This window comes from Apiospora aurea (assembly GCF_038362705.1).
Source record: "Apiospora aurea strain CBS 24483 chromosome Unknown utg000004l_segment0_segment0, whole genome shotgun sequence".
Classification (NCBI taxonomy): Eukaryota; Fungi; Ascomycota; class Sordariomycetes; order Amphisphaeriales; family Apiosporaceae; genus Apiospora; species Apiospora aurea.
In genome coordinates, this window is record NW_027117391.1 from 5,287,411 (window position 1) to 5,307,138 (window position 19,728).

A 19,728-nucleotide genomic window follows, 5' to 3' on the forward strand; every position below is an offset into this window, starting at 1 on the left:
TATTATGAAGTTTTTACGATTTTGGTGGGGAAAAGGGGGTCAGCGAGGCAGGGGGTCAGCGAGACGGGTAGTGAGCTTATATGGTGATGTATACGTCCCTATCTGAGATACCCGAGACTTTAGGTAAGTACCTAGTTGCCTATGGCTGTGTATATCCACCTATCAAGTCAATCCCAAACCCGTATCCACCGAAAACAGCCGAATCATGTAGCAACGATATAGGCTTTACTCGTAGATGCGTGAATTGAAGAGCAAAATGAGGTCAAGCTCGAGATCGGGCAGTTGAGATAATAACTCCTCGAGCCGGTGTGCGAAGAAATCGTTCTTGAAGGTGAAGCAGACCAACATGTCCGCGCAGTTGTATTCCGCAGCCGAATCCTCAGCTGTAGCCGGTACCTCGCCAAGGTGAATTCGCCCTTTCATCTCGGAAAGGCACTCCTGAAGTTACTTGTAGGAGTGAGGTGTGTCCGCGACAGTGGACTTTCGGATCGCGTCCTTGACCATCGGAGAAATGTCTTCGGGTCGCGGAATAGAAACCACGGGAGCCGCAGTGAGAAACGTGGCTAGGCACGAATACTTGGCCAGGACGGTGGCGGAGTGTATAATCCTGTAGAGCATGCTGTTCGCGGTGACAACATCGGGACTGAAGAGCTGGTTCATGATGCCAATTTATCCCTCTCCCGGAAGGTGGAAGATGAGATTAAGTTGTTCCGCGGTGTACGTCCTGGAGAGTGACTCCATGAGATCAACCAAGGCAGCTTGAACGTTTATCCCCTTGAAGATGGAAAGGACAGATCGGCCGATGTTGCCAGAGTCCGTGCGGAGGTAGCGAGCGCCCAAAGTTAGATATACCAACTGGTCCTCAAAGTGTATGCCTTCAGCGTCGTCTAACACATCAACAACATGCTGGGGTCGAATGTTGCCTGCCACGACGTTGTTCCTCAACAGGGGCACCAACCCATCCAAAACGGCATACATTTCCGCCTCGAGATTGTCGCTCGGTTCGGCAGGGCAATCAAAGTACTCCTGGGGCGGCGTCTCCTTGTTGCGCAGCATGGAATTGTGACCTACGAAGATGTTGCGGCCAAAAGCGAGCGTGCCGTCCTGGAACAGCGGGTCGAGCTCTCGCAGCATCTCCAGCAACATGGCGTTTCGGGTCGGCTCGTCGATAGCCACGCGGCCGTGCTCCTTCACCGCGGTGTCGAGGGCGTCCAATGATGCCTTGTACAGGTCGTAACGTAGGCCGGCCACATTCTTCTTCAACTCATCGATGCTTAGCGTGGCGTTCTGGGCCTGCTCGAGCAGGTAAGGCAGGACCGGCTTGGACGCATCGTTGTAAGTGTCGATGAAAGACTTGAAGCGGGCTCGATAGTGGAATTCGGCGTCGTCAAGTTTCTTCACCTCGTCTTGCAGGCGGGCCTCGATGCCGCCCTGGTCTTGGGCGGCAATGGACTCAGCCATGATGACTGAGTGGTATCGTGCTGGTAGGTGGGACTTGGGAAGTCTGTTTTTATTTTTGTTCTTTTACTTTCGACTCATACCAGCGCAGGCCAGCAGAAGCAAGTGACTCAAAACCGAGCAAACCCAACACATATCGTCTCAAAAAAGAAGGTATTATACCCCAATACTCCCCAGGCTCTAAAAACAATTCAAAATTTACGACTCTCATGGACTTGGGAAGTCGACAAAGATGCGGCGGAGGTTGAGGGCCAAGCAGGAATGCGCGGATGGCGGGCAGTGTTTCGTGTAGGAAGGATCGTCCCGTAACAGTTGCAGACTGACTACCGAAGAGAAGAGTAATGGAATGGTTGGGAGTGAAGTCGGAACCAAATATGCCAACCTTTGGCTGGTCTGTTTTATGAGAGAGATGAGAGACTTACTGTTGGATAATGCGAAGGAGAAAGCTTAAGCGATTGAGCTTCACGTCACAAGAAGAGAAACCGGCTCGACATTGAATGCAGTAACTCATCAATAAATCAAGTTGCATTCAAAAGGAAAGGCGGAAGTGGCAAACCACAATTCAATTCAAAATTGGGAACTGGAACATTCCTTGCAATCAATTTGTTGGCCAGGGATAAATTGATGGATCATCTGCCTTTCATGCCACCGCAGACTTTTCTCACGACTACTCTTTCGTTCGCATTTCATTTAAACAGCTGGATTACCTGCCATCTCGCCAACTACTTCCGACATCATCTTCATCCCAGAGTACACATCGACTTCCATAATCATCAACCACGACAGCAAAACCAACAACGTTCCATAACATAGGGCGAAGTTGGTCCATGCAGCTTACATGAGAGAATATTCAGTCATAAGACCGAGATACCCAGTCCGTAGTGAAAGAGAACTCTCCTTCGCATCGATCATCACTGCCGACAGCTGATCCTGACACGCCACGCCGGAGGACAATTGGAGCCCCGTATCTAGACAGATCGAGCCCTACCGCCTACTATCCCGACCATCACGTCTCGGTCAGCCATGGCCGAACCCCAACAACATGTCCGAGGGAACCCCAAGAACGAGGTCAAGTATTTCCTCAAGGAAATCATACCTCGGGGCCTGAAGATGCTGGAGATGCCGAGCGGCGACCCCACGCCGCGAGATGGAGCCAGCGGCTTCAACCTGGGAGTCATCGCCTCCGGCCCAAAGATCTCTTCCACTTCGACAAGAACTGCCGGTAGCCTTGCGAGGACCAGCCCGGCACCAGAAGCCTTGCCCGGTACCATACCGGCGAACGACCATCTAGACAATGGCACTGAGACAATGACGACCGATGCCAAAGGCCAGACCCACACGTCGCCAATCAACCTGTTCTGGCTCTACTGCATACCGGGCCAGTTGGCCCTGGCCAAGGACGTGCTGAACAACAACAACATCTCGGCGCGGGATAGGGGGGATCTCCACAAACAGCACGAGGAGGAGTTTCGAGGCCATAGGCCCCCTAGCGCGCCCGGGGTCCTGTGTCGGAGTGCTCGCGATGACAGACGCAACTATCTGCGAGGCGACTATCTGGAAAAGCACCTATGCGGTAGCAAGGTCTGGAAATTAGGATTAGATAACCTGTGTGCGTTCAAGCCATACAAGTGGACCGATGAGCTCATGGAAATTCTCCGACGTTTCCAGGAGAAACACCCGCACGACGTCCTACCCATGGGCGTTCTCCAGGTCGGGCTTCTCAATTTCTGGGAACACCGGCGAATGCGGCACCGCCTGTTAGTTCACAAGAGGTGGCAAGACGATCGCCCGTACCTGGCCGAGTACCTTGTTTATATCGTCGTCTGTATCGGTCGCGCCGTCGCGATGGGCACGGTGCTCATCAACGATCCGCTCGAATTTGCTAGCACGGCGAGAGAGGCCTGTAAGGAGCTGGGTCGACACTGCCGCGGCCTGGATTGCGAGATCCGCGCCGACTCCATCGACGCTCGGCGCTGCATGGAGATCCTCGACCAGACCCCGCCCGAATACATCGGCCCCCTGGCCACGACCGACCTCAAGGCGTCTCGCCAGCCTCCGATCGATCCAGACTGTCCTGTCTTCGAGGCATTCTTCTGTTATGCAGCTTCGGATGAGCCCCGCGAGCAGCCCATTGCGTCCACGGTCGAGATGATCGGCAACATCCGACTCTGTGGAGCCGGGTGCCTCCTGGATCCGAAGGCGAAGCGGCATTTCGTCCCTGTTCCCATGTCCCTGAGACAGCCGTGGGACGTAGAGGCCCCCCAAACCGCGTCGGAGATCCAGGTGGCGATAGAAAGGCTCGAGAGAGAACGCGAAGTGAGAATCTACCAGGTTACTATTGAGGAGGAGGAGTTATGCGCGACTTCGCGCAAGCGTTCGCGACATGTTCTTGGAGATGATGAGGGCGCTTTACCCGATGAGAAGCGACGGGTACCGATCCAGCAAGTCCCCGGCTGGGATGGTCTCACCGATACGGCCCGCTCTCTCGTGCAGCAAGCCCGACGGGACAACATAGCTCCTCGCCAGTTGAGCGAAGCAGCAATCGAAGCAGCAGACTTCCTTCGTTACACCGAGGGATATGAGGATGGCCGTGGAGCGGATCGTAATGGACAGGTTTGATCGGGGTATATTGCATCGGCAAATCATGAGGCAATGCGTCAAGACGGGTCTGAAGAACACGATAGTATAGTCCGTTAGGATGCAATCCGGGAACACGAGATACGAGAAAGGTCACAAGTCCTGGTTTGCAGACGGCCTCGAAACTTCCATGGTACCGGAGTGAAATTGTTCGCCGAGGCTGGTTTGGACCAGATAGTGTGATTCGGGTTCAAGACGCTCTCTCGGACATACCTAGATAGATAGCAGTGATTCCCTTCCAAACTACTGGTTGGGCCCCCAATAAATGTGATTCACTGCATACAGAGTTCTCCAACTGCCTTTGTGCCCTCATTAACCATCGAATGCCTAAACCATGGGTGCCAGTTCGTGGAGTACCTCTATCTTGACCGCGTCTATAAACGCCGTGGCCCCCCAATTCCAAAGGGCTGGGGAGGGTGCCTCCGTGACGCAAAACTTGAGCAATGCCACATTAGCCCATATACTCAGAGGGTGTGGTTTTGGAAGGGTTCCACTTTGTAATTGCTGATATCGGCTGGTGGGTCGATATATTCGTGCCGTAGCCCAGCACGAGACAGCACCCCCTGACTTAAACGCGCGGTTTTGACTGAAACAAACTCGAATCAGAAACGGCTACTTGGCACTCTGACGGGAAACTATTTGGCGCATTACGCACGGACGGCAATCTTACTTTCGGAGTATACATGATTATCGTCCCCGCTGAGAGTGCCGGTTGGGACAAAAAAAAAAAAAGAACACGTACAAGTCAGCGGCAACAGTATCACTATAAAAATAATAGACGAGGTGAAGTTGAGGTTCAATGTATTCGCATTTTGGGGCCATCTAGACATATCTGAGTCTGAGCAACTGTTGTGTATGAACTGGGAACCCAATTGCGATCCATCCAGTCGCCCATGTTGCGTGCTAGCTCTGTGGCCGATACACACGAATCCGCGAGACCACCCGCCAAAACCTGAGGCATGGTGCGCGAGGGATCACGGGATACCATACCGGTCTCAGAGGCCTGACCGACGATAATCATGGGGGTAGCTCAAGAAGGGGACAATGGTGGCCCTGTCAGCTTCCGGAAGCTCACGCTTCAACAACTGGAGCCTGTGGGAGAAGAATTCGTTGTTGAGGACGCGGCCTACACTCCAGTAGGGGTTATATCTCAATTTGGTACGCTTTTTCTCGGGCGACAGCTCGTGCGACCGCATACGCCCTCTCATCGCGTCACGGCAAGCAAGAGGTTCCTTGTGACGTTGGAGCTCGTCTGCTAAGGTCGACACCCTGATGAAAAGGGCGGCAATGACGCTTTTGGGCCCGTTGAAAAAGCGCTTGGCGACAATGATAACGATACATGTGAGCAGGCACGAGAATCTGGTCAGGAAAAGGGCGGAGTCCATAACCTGGTATACCATGCTTTTGGAGGTCTTGACCGCGGGACTGGCAAGGTCGGCCAGGACGCCTAGGGTGGATCCATCTTCTTCGATGTTAAAGATGTTGCCCAGCTGATCTGCAGTGAACGTGTTGCAAAGTGAGAGCATGAGGTCGTCAATCTCTGCTGGCGATACGGCTTCTCTGGCCATGGACATGGCGACGTCGCCGATGACGCGCGAGTCCGCCCAGAGATTGCGGGCGCACCGGGCCAGCGGCGACATTCGGTGTGTGAGATCCGCCTCGGACTCGTCGGTCAACTTCTCCATCTGCCGCGGTAGCTGGGCTTCGATCAAGGCCTGCGAGGTCACAAGCGGGATCATGACAGCGAAAAATGCCCACGGCCTCCTCTCTCGACTCCTCCGGTCCGTCAAAGTTGAATGTGTCGTCAATTTCCCCCTTAATGCCGCAAAGGTTACCGCTGCCGTCGATGGTAATGTTGCGACCGAAGGCCAATGTGCCGTCATCAAACAGAGGCTCGAGACACCGTAGGTGGTGGCGCAAGAAGGCGAGCTGGACATGCTTCTCCGTGCCCTCCAAGCTGTACTCCACGACCTGTTTACCCGCCGGCTCTAGAGTTAACAAAGCGGAAAGTCGCTCCGACGTTGTCTGGTTGCCGGGGCTATGGCCAGTTTTGAAGCGCTTCACTATTATCGGCAGCAGATCGTCGACCGCGGGGCCGCGCTTTCGGTTCTCGCCCGGGGCCGCGGCCACGGCATCCTGCTCAGGCGGCGTGCCGCTGCGTACGGCGTGTTCGGCGTCACGGCCGGGTTCCGGTGAGCGCAAGTCGTCACGTCGGCGGGCCAACGCGCTCTTCAACTCGTCGACTCTTTTCGTCGCGGTCTGGGCCTTTTTGCGCAGGTGCACCGGAATCACTCTGTTCTCGTTCTCGTACGCGTCAATGACACTCTTCACGTGAACACGATAATAGAACTCGGCATCGTCAATTTGCCGCAGTAGCTCTTTCAAAGCGGCCGCCTGGGCGGCAATCTGTACCGACATGGTGTCGTGTCGGGGAGGGCAGGATTGAAGGACGCGGCGGCGCAAATGGTACAGGGCTGTTGCGAGAGGTCAGAAAGGTTTTGGATGGTGCAAAGAGGTAGAAGTTTGAGAGAGTCCGAGTTGAGATTAAGCCGTATAAATAGGAATGGCTAGATATAATTTGTTATATTCAATGCAAGCTACTTCAATGCATGATAGGTAACTTATTGATGGTAAAGTCCTTGCAGTCAGCTGCACAATGCCTGGTAGAAACTGATGCATTCACATCACAATCCTACATCGACACGGCCGACTTCTTCTTCATTACGACTTCCAACTTCACCTCCGCAACCTATACACACCGGGTATCAGCCACCCCATTCAGTATTTCAACCCACCACAGAAACGGCCAAGGTGGAAGCCAAGCCAATACGAGCGGGCAGAGATTCGACAGGCCACAATTACTTCCCGAATGACATGATACCCCGGGGCCCCATGCTGCTCGCAATGCCGAACACTGATCTAGAGTCAGCACTAGCCATCGACCAAAAATATACATACCTGTATATTGATCGACGGCGGCCGAATGGGCGAGCTCGGAGTGCGAAACCACCATATCGACAACGCGCGAAATCTGCAGCAAACAGGGTATGCGAGCAATGAGTTACCTAAAAGTTGAATGATCCAGGAAATCGGTCGTCCAGGGCTCCTTCCCGCATCTACAGTTCATGCCTTTCATGATGTATCGACTCAGGAATAAAACAAACTTTTGTTCTCAGGCCGATCGGCTGCCTGTTCCGACTTCTCAACTAGGCCGCATGCTGTGCATCTCACGCACGTCTATCGCATCGCGTCCTTCCCAGCACGACCAGCCATATACGCGCAAGCCAAGGCACGACGTACACGTATCCCGCCATGGAGCAGCAAGGTCTTGCGAACAAGGATGGCGACGTCGCCACGAGTCCCCAGCAACGCATAGAGACCGCACCACATTCAATCGACACGGAGTACAAGGAGCGCTCGCCGACCGAGAACTCTGCTCCTACCCCATTCCGCGCGCCGCCCGCGACTGACGCGGCGGGCGCGGCGGCGCGAGACGGACAGCTGAAGCAGCCACTCCAGGGTCCATGGGAGCAAGAGATGAGCCCCAAGCAGCAGCAGAACCACTTCCATAAGTCACACGCATCCAGCTACTTAGTTCCTCAAAAGCAAAACCAGTTTCCTCTTAGAGATCGGGGCTTCCACGCCCGCCCCGCGTGACCAACATTGACCCATAGAGAAAGCAGACACCGCGCCCGTATGCCATGTATGCTCGACATCTCCTACCCGACATAAAGTCTTTGCCACCACCAACACAAGTCCCAATCGTCGTCTCCGAGGCGTAGATCCTCCCAGTGCCCCGGGACGGGAGCCGGCTGCGTGTGAATGTACATGGGGACGCGTGTGAAGTTGCCGTCGGTTTTGAGGGACGTCTCTTTCTCCACCAGTCGCACCGAACGCCGCGTGAAATCCACCACCGTATAGTAGCATGCGCCCACAGCCATGTACAGTCCGAGTTTTCTGTTCTCCACGAAGCAAAAGTACCTTGCGCGCTCGCAAAGCGCTACCATCCGGGGCACGAGCTGCTCCGCAAGCTCGGCGCGTCCCACGCGCTGGACCGACTGATGTATAGTGTGTAGTATGGGGTAGACGCTCTCTAGGTTGGGCGGTAGGTGAATGATGTTTGTGCCCGATGACGGCGCGACTACTCCCAGCGCCACCGACAGCTCTCGCAGGGCGAACGTCCATGAGACCACAAGATAGGGGCTGGCTGACGCGAGCGCTTCACACCCGGTGGAATGTATCTCGGACAGGATCGCCACGAGCCCGCGGTGCTGGGCCTCGCTCAGGGGCTTCGTCATGATACACTCGGTGATACCGCGCACGAGGTCAAACGCGAGCACCGCCTCCCCATCATCGAAATTGGCGCGCTTGGTGTGCGCGTACAAGCGAGCGACTATGCGCGTCAGGCTGATGTCATGGTTGACTGTCGCGGCCGTGGTGGCTTTGATCCACGGCGCCTCGACGATCCAGGCGCGACGGGGGAAGAGATAGCGGTCTGGGGCCTGCGCCATGTGTGCGCCGCAGAATGTTCGCAAGAACCGAATCCAGTCCTGCTCGGGGAGGAGCTCGACGGATTGGTTCATCCAGGCGATCGCGGCCTGCTGGGTAAGTCGCAGCTCGTCCGTCAGGGCCGAGTGCTCTTTTCGCCAATGCTCCGCCGCGTGGTTCTCAACAGGCTGCGGGTCGCTCGCGGAATGCGTGGGGTGCAAGAGCCACGTGGAATAGCCTCGTCCAAATATTCGGCGTGCGTTAGCTAAATATACATCCATTAAGTACGCCTCCGTCCGCCCGTCCGTCTTTCCTTCCTGCCGCCTATGTCTGATTTCCCCCATCAGGCCATGCCCAGCTCGCCATGGCTTGTGTGCAAGTGCTCTGCGCGCACACTAAGATATCCCATCCTGATGACTCCGGGCATGACGCGCGTTGATCCATCTGCAAGCTCGCTTCAACGGCGCGCTGCACGGAAACGTTAAAGAACATCGCAATGTATTTCATGATGCTATGAGGAATGTGACTTGTAGCTGGTGACGCAACTCGCTGTTTCACGGTCGACGCGCAATGCGCGACTGTCTCGACCTCGATGATCATATCGTCCGTCGCAAACTAGCTACCCCAGGTTTCAAGCCGATGGGCCACGGTAATGCACGCGCCCTTAGTCACATATCGATACTGCTTCCCGCTTCCCCAGATAATACAACAGGCATCCCCGGCCACGTTCCCAAGCCTCGCGCTCGCCTTGGTCGTCCTGATATCCGCCGGCGCGACCCGGAAGAACGATGCGTGCGCGAGCGTCGCGCCGGGCCTAATCAGTCCAGTCTCCATGTTCCTCCCGACCAGGTGCCTTCTCGAACACCTTCGTTCTCTTTGCGCTGGGCGAGTCATCCGAGTTGCTGCTCCATCTCCGCTTACGACTCTTCGCCGTAGCCCTATCATTCTCGTCTTCCTCGTCTTCCTCGTCTTCCTCGTCTTCCTCGTCTTCCTCGTAGTGCTCGTCTTGCTCGGCCTCGTCGCTTACTGACTGATATTCAACTTCGCCTGAGTCGTCCGATCCCTGCTCCACGTAGTCCGAGTCGGCCGAGTCGTTGGTTCCGCTGTTGTAACCATGTGCGTCGTGCTCGTCGTGCTCGGCCTCGTAGCTGGCTGACAGGTATTCAACTTCGCTTGAGGCGTCCGATCCCCGGTCTACGTAGTCCGAATCGACCGAGCCGTTGTACTCGCTGTCCCCGCTGTCCTTGCTGTCCCCGCTGTCCCCGCTGTCCCCGCTGTCCCCGCTGTCCCCGCTGTCCCCGCTGTCAGAATCGTACACGTCGCGCAAGCCGTGCACGCTGTACCCGCTCTCTTCGATCTGCTGGTTGTTCCCGGCGATCCTGACGGTCTCATCTATTTCGCTAACCTCGCCGACGTCGCTGATCTCGCTGCTATCGCTGGAATCATTGATAACGCCATGGCGTGCAGCCAAGGCTCCGTGGGCAGTAGATAGATCGGCGCGCCGGTCGCGCTTGGCGCATCGTTTGTGCAGCTTGATGCTCTTTGCTTCCAGCTTCCAGATGAGATCGTCTTGCCGGCGACGCGCGTCGTAACTCCTCAGCTTGTTCATCTTCTTACGCCTGGCTATCATTGCGGCTTGGATCGCCTCGAACTGCGCATCTACTCCGGTGGGCCCGCTCGCTCCGTCATTGCTGCTGATGTCGATGTATTCCTCCGAGCCACCGGAAAACGAGGAGGAGCTCTGATCCGAGTCGTCCTCCGCGACAGCCCCGGCATGCTCCTGTGGCGCGGCCATGGTTGTTGCGCGCGACCTGCTAGTATGTGTGGCCTGGATGATTCGCCCGACGATCTCGGGCGGCGCGAACGTCACGTAGTGGATTTGCGGGTATGTGGGATATCTGGGTTCCGGGATGGCTCAAGTCAGTTTACAAGTGGAGATACGCGTCGAGCCAATGTTTGTGATGCTTCTGGATTGGCATGCTCCGGGTGTAATTTGTTCGTAGAGACAATAGAACAGTCCCGGGAAGACAGGTTCTACTCGGGGATGGGTGGGAAAGGTGTAGAAGAACTTCTGAGAGAACATGTTCGAAAGTTGGTTGATCTAAATACTACAGTTCCCATTTCATAAATTCAGTGAGCTTTCTTGCCCTACTATCTTTACGGACTTAATTAGACTATATATTATATATTAATTTATAGGACTATGTAAGTAAGGCAGTATACTTATAATACTATAGCATAAGCCTATGCATTCGCAGCTGCTAGAAAGCACAGTAAACGCAGATATTTAATCCCAAGACATATTATTCCTAATTGGGAAGTCACGTTGGATTCGAATCCCATTTTTACTATAAATACTGACGTTTCTCCCACGGATTCCTTCAAACCTTTCATCTTCTCTTCTTCCCATGCATCACCAGTCGAACCAATCGACCGATCGTCTCGTGCTGGCCCATTCTCTAGCCCACAGCATCGAGGTAGACCTCTCGGTGCTCCAAACGACTCGGACCAATTGTGCCCTCCAACAAACCCCTTAATTCATCTGAGCCCTTGGGCCACCACGGCTCCCAGGATCACTTCTTCTCCTGGACCCTCTACCACTTGGAAGCTTGCAACACCATCTCTATCGACCCATCACACCGTCTCCAACCATGGCTGCTTTGACCGACGTCAAACTGAAGCTGCGCGATACCGAGGAGATCCAGCGTGTTGAGGCTCAGATCCAAAAGGATGAGGTAAAGCAGGAGGAGCTCCACGATCTCCGCGCCGAGTTCGTGGAGGAGGGCGTCATCGCGGTCTTGCAGAACAGGGCCAACAATACATCAGAGCGCATCGCTCGGTCCCGAACCCGACTCGACCATCTGGAGAAGGAGAAAACGGCCCTCGAGTTCCGTGCCAGTCTCCAATCGCCCCAATCGCGGGGTCCCGACGCCGATGTTGCCAACCAGCCCGGTGCCAGCAACAAGCGCGCTGCTTCTGACGAATTGGCCAAGCTCACAGCCAAGCGGTTCTGCGCTTACCAGGGACCCAGCCGAATGACCCCGGCAGAGAGAATCTACGAGTCGCTCCCTTCTGACGAGACCCGCAAGGCCGTCAAGGAGCTCATGGAAACGGATGACCAGGTCGCTCGGTATGCGCGCCAGGTGGACCGCAGCCAGATCCTCGTCGATCACCGTTGGATCCGGGCTCAGACTCGCCAGGAACACAAGACCACCCTCGACGACGTAGTGGGCCTGCTCACGAACCGCGGAGTTAAGTCGATCTCACATGTCCCTAGCCAGATGGACTCCCTAATAGGAAAGGAGTGTCGTGCCACCAACGCTCAGCACGTCGTCGACATGCTTCTCAAGTGCGTTCGCAACTTGCAGCTTGACTCGACCGTCATCGGGCAGCAGATCAGAGCTATTGCTGACGGTGTCAAGCCGACTGACGGTACCAACAATTTGTTGATGGCACTGCAGAGCACGCACAGCGGGCGCGACATGCAGCAAATTTACGAGGTCCAAGTGCCAGAGGAGGAGGGTCAAAACGGAAGTGTGCGTGGAAGCGAGGAGGTCTGGCGCGGCGTGTGCAGCGCGGATAGCGCGAGCCACAAGTCGATGCTGCTGCGACTGCTCCGGTCGGCTTTGGTGCTCTCCAAGTACACCTGCCTGGCGACGTGCCTCACTTTGGCGGTCGCGCCGAAGTCTGGCGGGAGCGTCGACGGGATCGAGGCTCTCAAGAATTCGACCGTCCTCAGCTTGGTCCAGCACCACCGATCCCTCCTGAACGCCTTCCATGAATTTTGCGACGCCAACTGGGGTAGCGTCGCCGCCGACATGCACCGCTGCGCCGCTCGCTACGACCCCGATGACAAGGTTCGCGACACGCTTAGAAAGGACTTTATCTTCAAGCGCGTGAACGATTTGAGCCGGATCGATGGCATCCACATCTTTTGGTACGAGTTCCTGGTTTCCAACGAGACGGAGATGACATTTTAAGGGACAAAGGCAACATGGGCGGGGAGGGGGATCTGCGACGGTCTCGCCAGGTCCGGGGAAGGGAAATGGGACAAGGTGCAAAGCACCTGATTGATCTGTAACATGGATTTGCGCGCACGTCGCCACGAGCCTTGAGCCGAAGCATGCGCAGGAACCGAGGCTTGCGCGGTAGGCGCAACTTGAGAATGCGCGCCGCCCTAATACAATCGCGATTGACTTGATACTATCCGCGCTCTACAGGCATTCATAGACCCCCAAGCGCCGCAGTCGCGCTATGCGATATCGTGTTTGTGATCTTCACTAGTTCGACCTGTACCGGTTGCCCCGTCCGACGTGCGTGCTAGTCAAGCAATTCGTCTTCGTTGCAGGCACTGTTTGGACCTCTCCGCGTCGGTCGGCACCCGAGAAGAACTGATGGGTCCGCAAAGCTAGAGGACCTCGGGGTTGGCGTGGTCGACAGCGAAGCGCGCGGTGTGCGACCTCGAGCGCCGTTATTGCCGACCACGCAGCATCTCGCCCTCCGAGGAGGCCGCGCATATGATGTGGCGGTCGGTCCCGAGGACGACGGCGGCGCCCTAGTCCCCGCCACCTAGCATCGACGCGCCGCCTAGGATCGACACGCTGCCCAGGATCGACGCGCTGCCCAGGATCGACGAACTAACGACTAGGACACGGCAAACGAGCCTGCCGACTGTGGAGGCACATGACAGCTCACCGACTTGTCCTTTGACGTCAGCCCCAACATGTCCGCCCGCGACCTGGCGTCGGCCCACCTCGATCTCGGGATCCGGCCCGCGGTGCACGCCGGAGAGGAAACAGACGTTGTCGCTGCATAGCTCGCCCCCGTCTGTGATGACGACGAGACCCCGGTCGTTCTGCCTAGCCAGCATCACCAACTCATCGAAGCTGTCGGGGACGGCACGCTTGTTGCCGGCGACGAGACCAGCCTCGTCCTCTTCGCGCTTGAAGGGCTTGGCCAAGGTCTCCTCGTAATATCGGAGGGATTTTGCCTTGACCTCGACGTCGAGACGACCGAGGCGCTCCTCGGGGCCGCGTCGGAGTTGGCAGGCAGCTCCTTGATAGCCTCGGGCTTGTCGAGCACGGGCTGGACGCGGACCTCGTGGTAGTGATTCTTATCCGCTATCGACTACCACAAAACCTATTACTCGGACGTCACCTCGAAGCAAGCATATGTGCATAAGGATATACCCACGTAGGCACAGACGTGCCCTTCCTCTTAATTCTCAGTGTCTAGTGTTACACGCAACCCAAAGTAGAACCCAGTAGCTTGCTGGCAGCCTATAGTACATGTCCCTCGATTCGACCATCTACACTCGCTTCCATCCACCGGGAGTCTGCATAATGATGTCGTCGTCTTCGCCGTCGACGACCTGAGGTGACTGACGAGATCCAGCCGCGCCTTTCTCGGAGCCCTCCTCGGAGCCCTCATGGTATGCGCAAATGCGAACGACCTCCTCGACACTCAGGTCCCGCGCCTTCATTTAACCGTAGACTGCTCTCATATTCGAGGACCAAGCGGCCTTGGCTAATAGACCACCCGCCCCCCTTTGAACCCCACTCCAGCTCTCTGCCCTTATCCTTAGACTGAAGGTAGTGGATTTTGATAGGGTATACTTGTGCGGCAATTAGGCCCAAGTCCTTGATCATATTAAAAATCGCCTTCTCTCGTCTGGTAAGGCTGTTGTACAACACAGCCGAGGTGGAGGTGCTACTAGCGACATCGACCTTCTTCTCGTCGGGGCTGTTCGAGGCTGTAGCCAACGTGGAGGTCTTGTGGGGGTCTTCCAGCTTTATCTTCTTTCTATCGGGTTCCCCTTTAACCTCGGGCGAGGGGGCTCTGGCTCTGGCGGCGACCTGTCTATGGCTCAGGGGGACGACATTGTCCGCGGACCCGGGATCGCTGTGGGAGACGTTGCCTTGGTCCTGAGCATCGACATTGGGCTGAGCGGGAGGTTCGACCTGTTCGACTTCATAGGGGAGCTGGGGTGCACAGTGGCTAGCTAGGTCGATGACCTCCACACCCAGCGTTCTCTTGATATCCATCAAGCCCTCTTGGTCAGGGGAGGCGACGTCGAATTGCTTCACGGGAAGTATGTTGAAGCCAATGATGGCGCTGACAGGTACCAGGGCAACATATCGGACACCTGGTTTCACAAAGCGGCCGACCCCCTGATTCGGCACGTTGCCAATCAGGTCAACAAACGGCTTGATAGCCTCCCCTCGAGCCTCGCCACCACAGTTCTCAAGCTCTAGGAACTTCTTGAAGTGGCCACAGTCCGGATCAAATGTAGGATTCTTCGAACCGATGAGGTCGGCTGTGATAATTCGACCGCGGTGGACGGGCCTATTCGCATTCAGAAGGTCGAGCACTCTCTGCTCATTAATGGCATTGTGGCGGATCATGATCTTTTCGGGGTAGACCTGTCTCAGCTGTTTGTTATCCGAGACCTCGCAAGAGCGTGCGAATCGGGCGGGGTGATGAGGGACCACCTCCTCGCACAAAACGGCTCGACCAATGCATAGGACGAAGGAAAGCAAAAAGGAGGCCAGGCTTACACTGGGGAGACGCTCGGACTCGTTGCTTGTGTAGTACCACCAGTTCAAGAGGCCTGCCTTCAGCATGCCCATTGGGAGGAGGTCGTTGGGCATGGCTAGGCGGAACTGCTGCAACATACCCTCCAACTCGTCGGTCCAGCTGTATGGGCGGAAACATCGAATAGACTCGTAATGGGAGGTTGCTGGTTTATAGGCGTACTGGGGGTAGTCTCCACGACTAAGGGCTGACGAGGGGTCGGCTCCATCTGAAAGCAGGTCGCGAATCATCTTGGCCGGTGGTAGCGGGGGGGACGTCCCCGTTCATCTCGAGCACAATCTGCTCCTCGAGCTCCTGTGAGTCTGCATCGTCCAAGGGACCTCCATTAATCAACCTTTTGGCGGCCGAGATTCCACCGGGGTAGCAAAAGATCCAATGGGGGATGACCTCGCCCTTGACAGGGCCTCCCCGGGCGGTGGCGACCATGACGTTGGTATTTTTCCCAAGCCGATCGTTGCGAGGAATGTCATTCTGCGAATTACGCTTAAGCCGAACAGAGTGCGCGAAGGCCGACGGCTCATGGGACTGGGACTGGACAGGGTCGAGGGAGGAACCGAGGTGAACCATGTCACGCATCTTCTTTCTATTGATGTTGGACCGTCTCTCATGCTTGGCGAGGTGAGGTAGATCGAAGAGACCGACTCCTCCAGGGACCACCTCTATAAGGGCCGATAGACTGCTCTCTCGCAGGTTCTCATAGTCCAGCGGGCGTGGGGTGCGTTTGAGGGACGGCATGCCTGTGTAGCAGAGTTAGTTATCGTATGTCCCGTTGAAGGTCTCGAAGCTGACTCAACTCATGTATACATACTGTTAAACACCTGTAAGTGTGCTCCGAGCTTATTAAATAGTGGAGGGGTCGATAGGTCGGTAAGGAGGTAGGGGGTAGGTCGGTAATGTAAGGAGGGTCCACTGCACTACGTATTCGAGGTTAAGTCGAAATAACGAGACCCAATTAGGCAGACTAAGGTGAGGTTGTAAGTCGAGGTAAGATTATGAGTCGAAATAAGCTTATAAGTCGAAGTCGGGGTGAGCTTGCGAGTCGAGGTGAGCGTGGTAGTTACAGTTGGTATAAGTAGTTAAAAGGCGGTGGTGGAAGGGAGGAATGGTGGAAGTGAGAAATGGTGAAAGTGAAGTTGTCGGTGAAGGAGAAGTTTAGGAGTGACGACTAGAAATGGAGATTTTTATATTGTTAGATTTGAGAGGAATTCGGTACTTAGGTACTTAAGTAAACTGGCATCGAGCGTAAGGAAGAAAAACAACATTTTAAGTCGGTGTCCTTTTCTTATTTGTATGTGTATTCTACGCGTGGAAAGAAATGTAGCATGACAATAGTTATTCGGGGAGTATTTACTTAGTAAAGGAGCACGCTGAATGGGCCAAAGCCATCGTAACCCACAGCAACGCCTTCGGCTCGCCCGTCTGGAGCGTCCTCTGGCCCGACGAGATGACGGACCGCACCTACAAAGTGTTCGCCGCCATGGACCACCTGGTCGAGCACCAGATCGCCTCGGGCCTTTCGCTAGGCATCTTCGACACCGAGTACCAGTACAAGCGGCCCGAGTCCGCGGCGGCCGGCGGCAAGCTCTGGTGGGACCCGACGGAACTGAGCGCGGATGGCGACGAGCTGATGGCGCGGATGGACTTCCCGCTGCTCTCGGTCGCGCTCGCGTACGACGGCTTCTCCCCCTTCGACACGTCGCGCATCGCGCCCGTCGCGCAGGCGCTGCCGGACTTCGCCGAGTCGCTGCACGCGCTCGAGGCGCGCGACGGGCGCGACCCGGCGGGCTGGAAGCCGACGGGGCCGCGGCAGGTGCTCATGCGCAACGCGACGGCCACGAAGCTGGACGAGGGCGGCAAGGGGCTGATGCGGCACCTCGCGCACCGCATCATGCGCCAGGCGGCGGAGGACGGGTTCCGGGGCATCCAGATCGAGGGGTATCACGACTCGGTGACGGCGGGCTGGAGCAACCCGCCGCTGCCGTTCAGGGGGAGGTTGTGTCGCGCATCAATGCGTGGACTTGGGGGTGGAGGATGAGAAGGGGGAAATGGTTTATATGATGCGTCCGTCTACGCAGGATTGCAGCAAGATCTATGTCACCTTGAAGGAATAAAGCAACAGGCCAGTCTTAAGCCGAACCTATCTTGTCTTCATCGGCCATCGTAGGTATTTGCTGATACAATAGCCGTATTCTCCCTTTCAATCTCGTACGGTGGATCACGGGGTACCGGGCCTTAACAACAGAACCAGTTGACGTTGAGATAAACGGTTGCGCTGTAATAGAGCACCAAACTCAAAAGGCGGTGTCTTGTCCGCTGTGGACTCCCCGCATTGGCACTGAATGCGGGGGACGATTTAGCGGAAGTTGGGGTAGCTATGGGGCTTACAGGGCAGTAACGCCCGGGGTAAGATTGAGACGGACGCACCTCTTCCGAATTCCATCAATCACAACCCTTGCCAAGATTAAATCAAGAGACTGGACTTCAGAGTCTCCCATCGCCTTCCCCAAATATGCAGCTCTTCAATACATTCGTGTCCAAGTCTATCCGTTTTCCAGCAGTCCGGCAAGCTCTGCCCGTGCAACACGATTGGTGGAAAGACAGGCCGTGGCTAGCTGCTCCCCTGTAAGATGTTCTAGGTATTGGACGTCCCAAGTCAGCACTAGTTCGCTTACGACTTGGGGCAAATGCAGGCACCGCTTGGCTAATAGAGGCGATGGCAAAATTTAGGTATACGAGCGCAATGATAAAAGTCGAGAATAACCCACCTTGTTATGGTCTGCTGAGATTGTGACTTCTCCCGCGTTCGTGCTACTGCAGTCAGACACCATGCGGTCCTCGTCTATTCTCCTTGCCCTCTCCGCCGTGGCTGGCGCCCTCGCCTTCCAAGTCGAAGTGCCCGCGGAAGTCCCCCGAAGCATCGAGGCGTTCAAGGCCAAGCACCCCTACAAGAGACCCAAGGACTGCGGCACGCGCCCCATCGTTCAGATCCGGCCCTCCCAGAATGAGACCGACGACGTGGCCGACGATTTCCTCGAGGGCCTCCAGAAAGCCAACCACGGCGGCACCCTCTACCTGCCCAAGGACGAGCTGTACATGATCGGCAAGCCGCTGGACCTGACCTTCCTCGACGACGTGCAGATCCACTGGGACGGCGAGGTCAAGTTCACCAACGACACCCCGTACTGGCAGGAGCACGCCTTCGCCCACCCCTTCCAGAACTCCCTCATGTTCTGGAAGTGGGGCGGGCGCGACGTCCGCATCTTCGGCGACGGCGTCCTCAACGGCAACGGCCAGCGCTGGTGGAACGAGTTCGCGGGACTGGAAATCCTCGACCCGACCAACACGTACCTGCGGCCCATCCTCTTCTACGGCGAGAACCTGACCAACTTCGAGATGGAGGGCATCCACGAGAAGGACTCGCCCTGCTGGACCAACTTCATTGTGACGTCCAAGAACGTCGCGTTTCGGGATGTGATGTGCACGGCTGAGTCTAATAACGCCACGGCGCTGCCCAAGAACTCGGATTTTTTCGATTCGCTCAATATCGAGGATCTCACCGTCGAGCGTGTCTGGGTCAATGTTGGCGATGACTGCTTCTCGCCCAAGTCCAACGCTACGAATGTGCATGTCGATACCATGTACTGCAATGGTGAGTTAGCCATTCACACCAATTGCTGCTGGGGGCTACTAACTCTTTTTAAGGCACTCACGGCCAATCTATGGGATCACTGGGCCAGTATGCCGGTGAGATGAGCTTCGTCCAGGACGTCGTAATTGAGAACGTGTGGCTGCTGAACGGCCAACACGGGGCCCGTCTCAAGACCTGGGCCGGCCCTGATATTGGCTACGGCTTCATCGATAACGTCACTTTCCGGTATGCAAACCACATCCACCACTGTCAAATATCAGGTATGCTGATTCTCGAGCAGTAACTTCTGGCAAGCGAACAACGAATACTCCGCGTTCATCGACTCTTGCTACTTCAACGTAAGTCACTGCCCCTTTACTTACAGTAGTATAAACAACTAAGCCCCCGCCTAGATCAACTCCTCCACCTGCGCCGAGTACCCCTCCAAGATGAATATCACCAACATCCTGTTCGAGAACTTCTCGGGCTACACGAGCGGCAAGTACGGCACGGCCGTGGCCAAGCTGACCTGCTCCACCAACCCGGACGCCGTGTGCGAGAACATCGAGTTCCGCAACTTCACCGTCAAGAGCCCGTGCGCCACCGATGCCGAGGGCGAGGATGCGAAGCCCATCATCATTTGCGACGGCATCAAGGGTGGGATCGGGATGGACTGCATCCCCGTGGCGTCGGACGAGGCCAAGGCGGCGCTGAAGAAGAAGTGCTCGGTACCGTTGGCGGAGATTGATCCTCCGTTCTGAATATCGGACAGTGTGAGTATCCAGAATCGGAATAAAATGAGGTTTTCATAGAATGAGCAAATGGTATACTACATATTTCTACCAGACTGTGTACCTTTCCCATCCTCAGGTCTGTCCCTGATCCACAGACCGACCCCCTTTTAGTGTAACGGCTGTTCGTTG

At 55.9% G+C, this 19,728-nt stretch overlaps 13 protein-coding genes across 13 annotated transcripts; 7 read left to right on the top strand and 6 right to left on the bottom strand.

Moving 5' to 3' along the window:
- Nucleotides 1-444: 444 nt before the first annotated feature.
- PG986_006404 (uncharacterized protein) lies at nt 445-660 on the bottom strand (the record flags this gene model as incomplete). Its single annotated transcript, XM_066842626.1, has 1 exon — nt 445-660. The coding sequence occupies one exon, from the start codon at nt 658-660 to the stop codon at nt 445-447; it is 216 nt and encodes a 71-aa protein (XP_066702488.1).
- A 9-nt stretch (nt 661-669) lies between these two features.
- On the bottom strand, nt 670-1,461 carry PG986_006405 (uncharacterized protein; the record flags this gene model as incomplete). The annotated part of the gene is made up of 1 exon (XM_066842627.1): nt 670-1,461. One exon carries the CDS (start codon nt 1,459-1,461, stop codon nt 670-672), a length of 792 nt encoding a protein of 263 aa, XP_066702489.1.
- Nucleotides 1,462-2,475: 1,014 nt separating this feature from the next.
- PG986_006406 (uncharacterized protein) lies at nt 2,476-3,669 on the bottom strand (the record flags this gene model as incomplete). The annotated part of the gene is made up of 3 exons (XM_066842628.1): nt 2,476-2,745; nt 2,797-3,024; nt 3,253-3,669. The coding sequence occupies 3 exons, from the start codon at nt 3,667-3,669 to the stop codon at nt 2,476-2,478; spliced, it is 915 nt and encodes a 304-aa protein (XP_066702490.1).
- A 1,445-nt stretch (nt 3,670-5,114) lies between these two features.
- Nucleotides 5,115-5,546, top strand: PG986_006407 (uncharacterized protein; the record flags this gene model as incomplete). The annotated part of the gene is made up of 2 exons (XM_066842629.1): nt 5,115-5,253; nt 5,356-5,546. 2 exons carry the CDS (start codon nt 5,115-5,117, stop codon nt 5,544-5,546), a joined length of 330 nt encoding a protein of 109 aa, XP_066702491.1.
- A 73-nt stretch (nt 5,547-5,619) lies between these two features.
- On the top strand, nt 5,620-6,003 carry PG986_006408 (uncharacterized protein; the record flags this gene model as incomplete). The annotated part of the gene is made up of 1 exon (XM_066842630.1): nt 5,620-6,003. One exon carries the CDS (start codon nt 5,620-5,622, stop codon nt 6,001-6,003), a length of 384 nt encoding a protein of 127 aa, XP_066702492.1.
- Nucleotides 6,004-7,407: 1,404 nt separating this feature from the next.
- Nucleotides 7,408-7,752, top strand: PG986_006409 (uncharacterized protein; the record flags this gene model as incomplete). The annotated part of the gene is made up of 1 exon (XM_066842631.1): nt 7,408-7,752. One exon carries the CDS (start codon nt 7,408-7,410, stop codon nt 7,750-7,752), a length of 345 nt encoding a protein of 114 aa, XP_066702493.1.
- Nucleotides 7,753-7,814: 62 nt separating this feature from the next.
- PG986_006410 (uncharacterized protein) lies at nt 7,815-8,864 on the bottom strand (the record flags this gene model as incomplete). The annotated part of the gene is made up of 1 exon (XM_066842632.1): nt 7,815-8,864. One exon carries the CDS (start codon nt 8,862-8,864, stop codon nt 7,815-7,817), a length of 1,050 nt encoding a protein of 349 aa, XP_066702494.1.
- Nucleotides 8,865-9,153: 289 nt separating this feature from the next.
- PG986_006411 (uncharacterized protein) lies at nt 9,154-10,874 on the top strand (the record flags this gene model as incomplete). Its single annotated transcript, XM_066842633.1, has 5 exons — nt 9,154-9,472; nt 9,762-10,067; nt 10,143-10,468; nt 10,783-10,788; nt 10,842-10,874. 5 exons carry the CDS (start codon nt 9,154-9,156, stop codon nt 10,872-10,874), a joined length of 990 nt encoding a protein of 329 aa, XP_066702495.1.
- A 360-nt stretch (nt 10,875-11,234) lies between these two features.
- Nucleotides 11,235-12,563, top strand: PG986_006412 (uncharacterized protein; the record flags this gene model as incomplete). Its single annotated transcript, XM_066842634.1, has 1 exon — nt 11,235-12,563. One exon carries the CDS (start codon nt 11,235-11,237, stop codon nt 12,561-12,563), a length of 1,329 nt encoding a protein of 442 aa, XP_066702496.1.
- Nucleotides 12,564-13,138: 575 nt separating this feature from the next.
- PG986_006413 (uncharacterized protein) lies at nt 13,139-15,233 on the bottom strand (the record flags this gene model as incomplete). The annotated part of the gene is made up of 2 exons (XM_066842635.1): nt 13,139-13,668; nt 14,033-15,233. 2 exons carry the CDS (start codon nt 15,231-15,233, stop codon nt 13,139-13,141), a joined length of 1,731 nt encoding a protein of 576 aa, XP_066702497.1.
- Nucleotides 15,234-15,357: 124 nt separating this feature from the next.
- PG986_006414 (uncharacterized protein) lies at nt 15,358-15,912 on the bottom strand (the record flags this gene model as incomplete). The annotated part of the gene is made up of 1 exon (XM_066842636.1): nt 15,358-15,912. One exon carries the CDS (start codon nt 15,910-15,912, stop codon nt 15,358-15,360), a length of 555 nt encoding a protein of 184 aa, XP_066702498.1.
- Nucleotides 15,913-16,621: 709 nt separating this feature from the next.
- Nucleotides 16,622-17,212, top strand: PG986_006415 (uncharacterized protein; the record flags this gene model as incomplete). The annotated part of the gene is made up of 1 exon (XM_066842637.1): nt 16,622-17,212. One exon carries the CDS (start codon nt 16,622-16,624, stop codon nt 17,210-17,212), a length of 591 nt encoding a protein of 196 aa, XP_066702499.1.
- Nucleotides 17,213-18,003: 791 nt separating this feature from the next.
- PG986_006416 (uncharacterized protein) lies at nt 18,004-19,566 on the top strand (the record flags this gene model as incomplete). The annotated part of the gene is made up of 4 exons (XM_066842638.1): nt 18,004-18,826; nt 18,880-19,051; nt 19,107-19,164; nt 19,219-19,566. The coding sequence occupies 4 exons, from the start codon at nt 18,004-18,006 to the stop codon at nt 19,564-19,566; spliced, it is 1,401 nt and encodes a 466-aa protein (XP_066702500.1).
- Between the last annotated feature and the right edge of the window lie 162 nt (nt 19,567-19,728).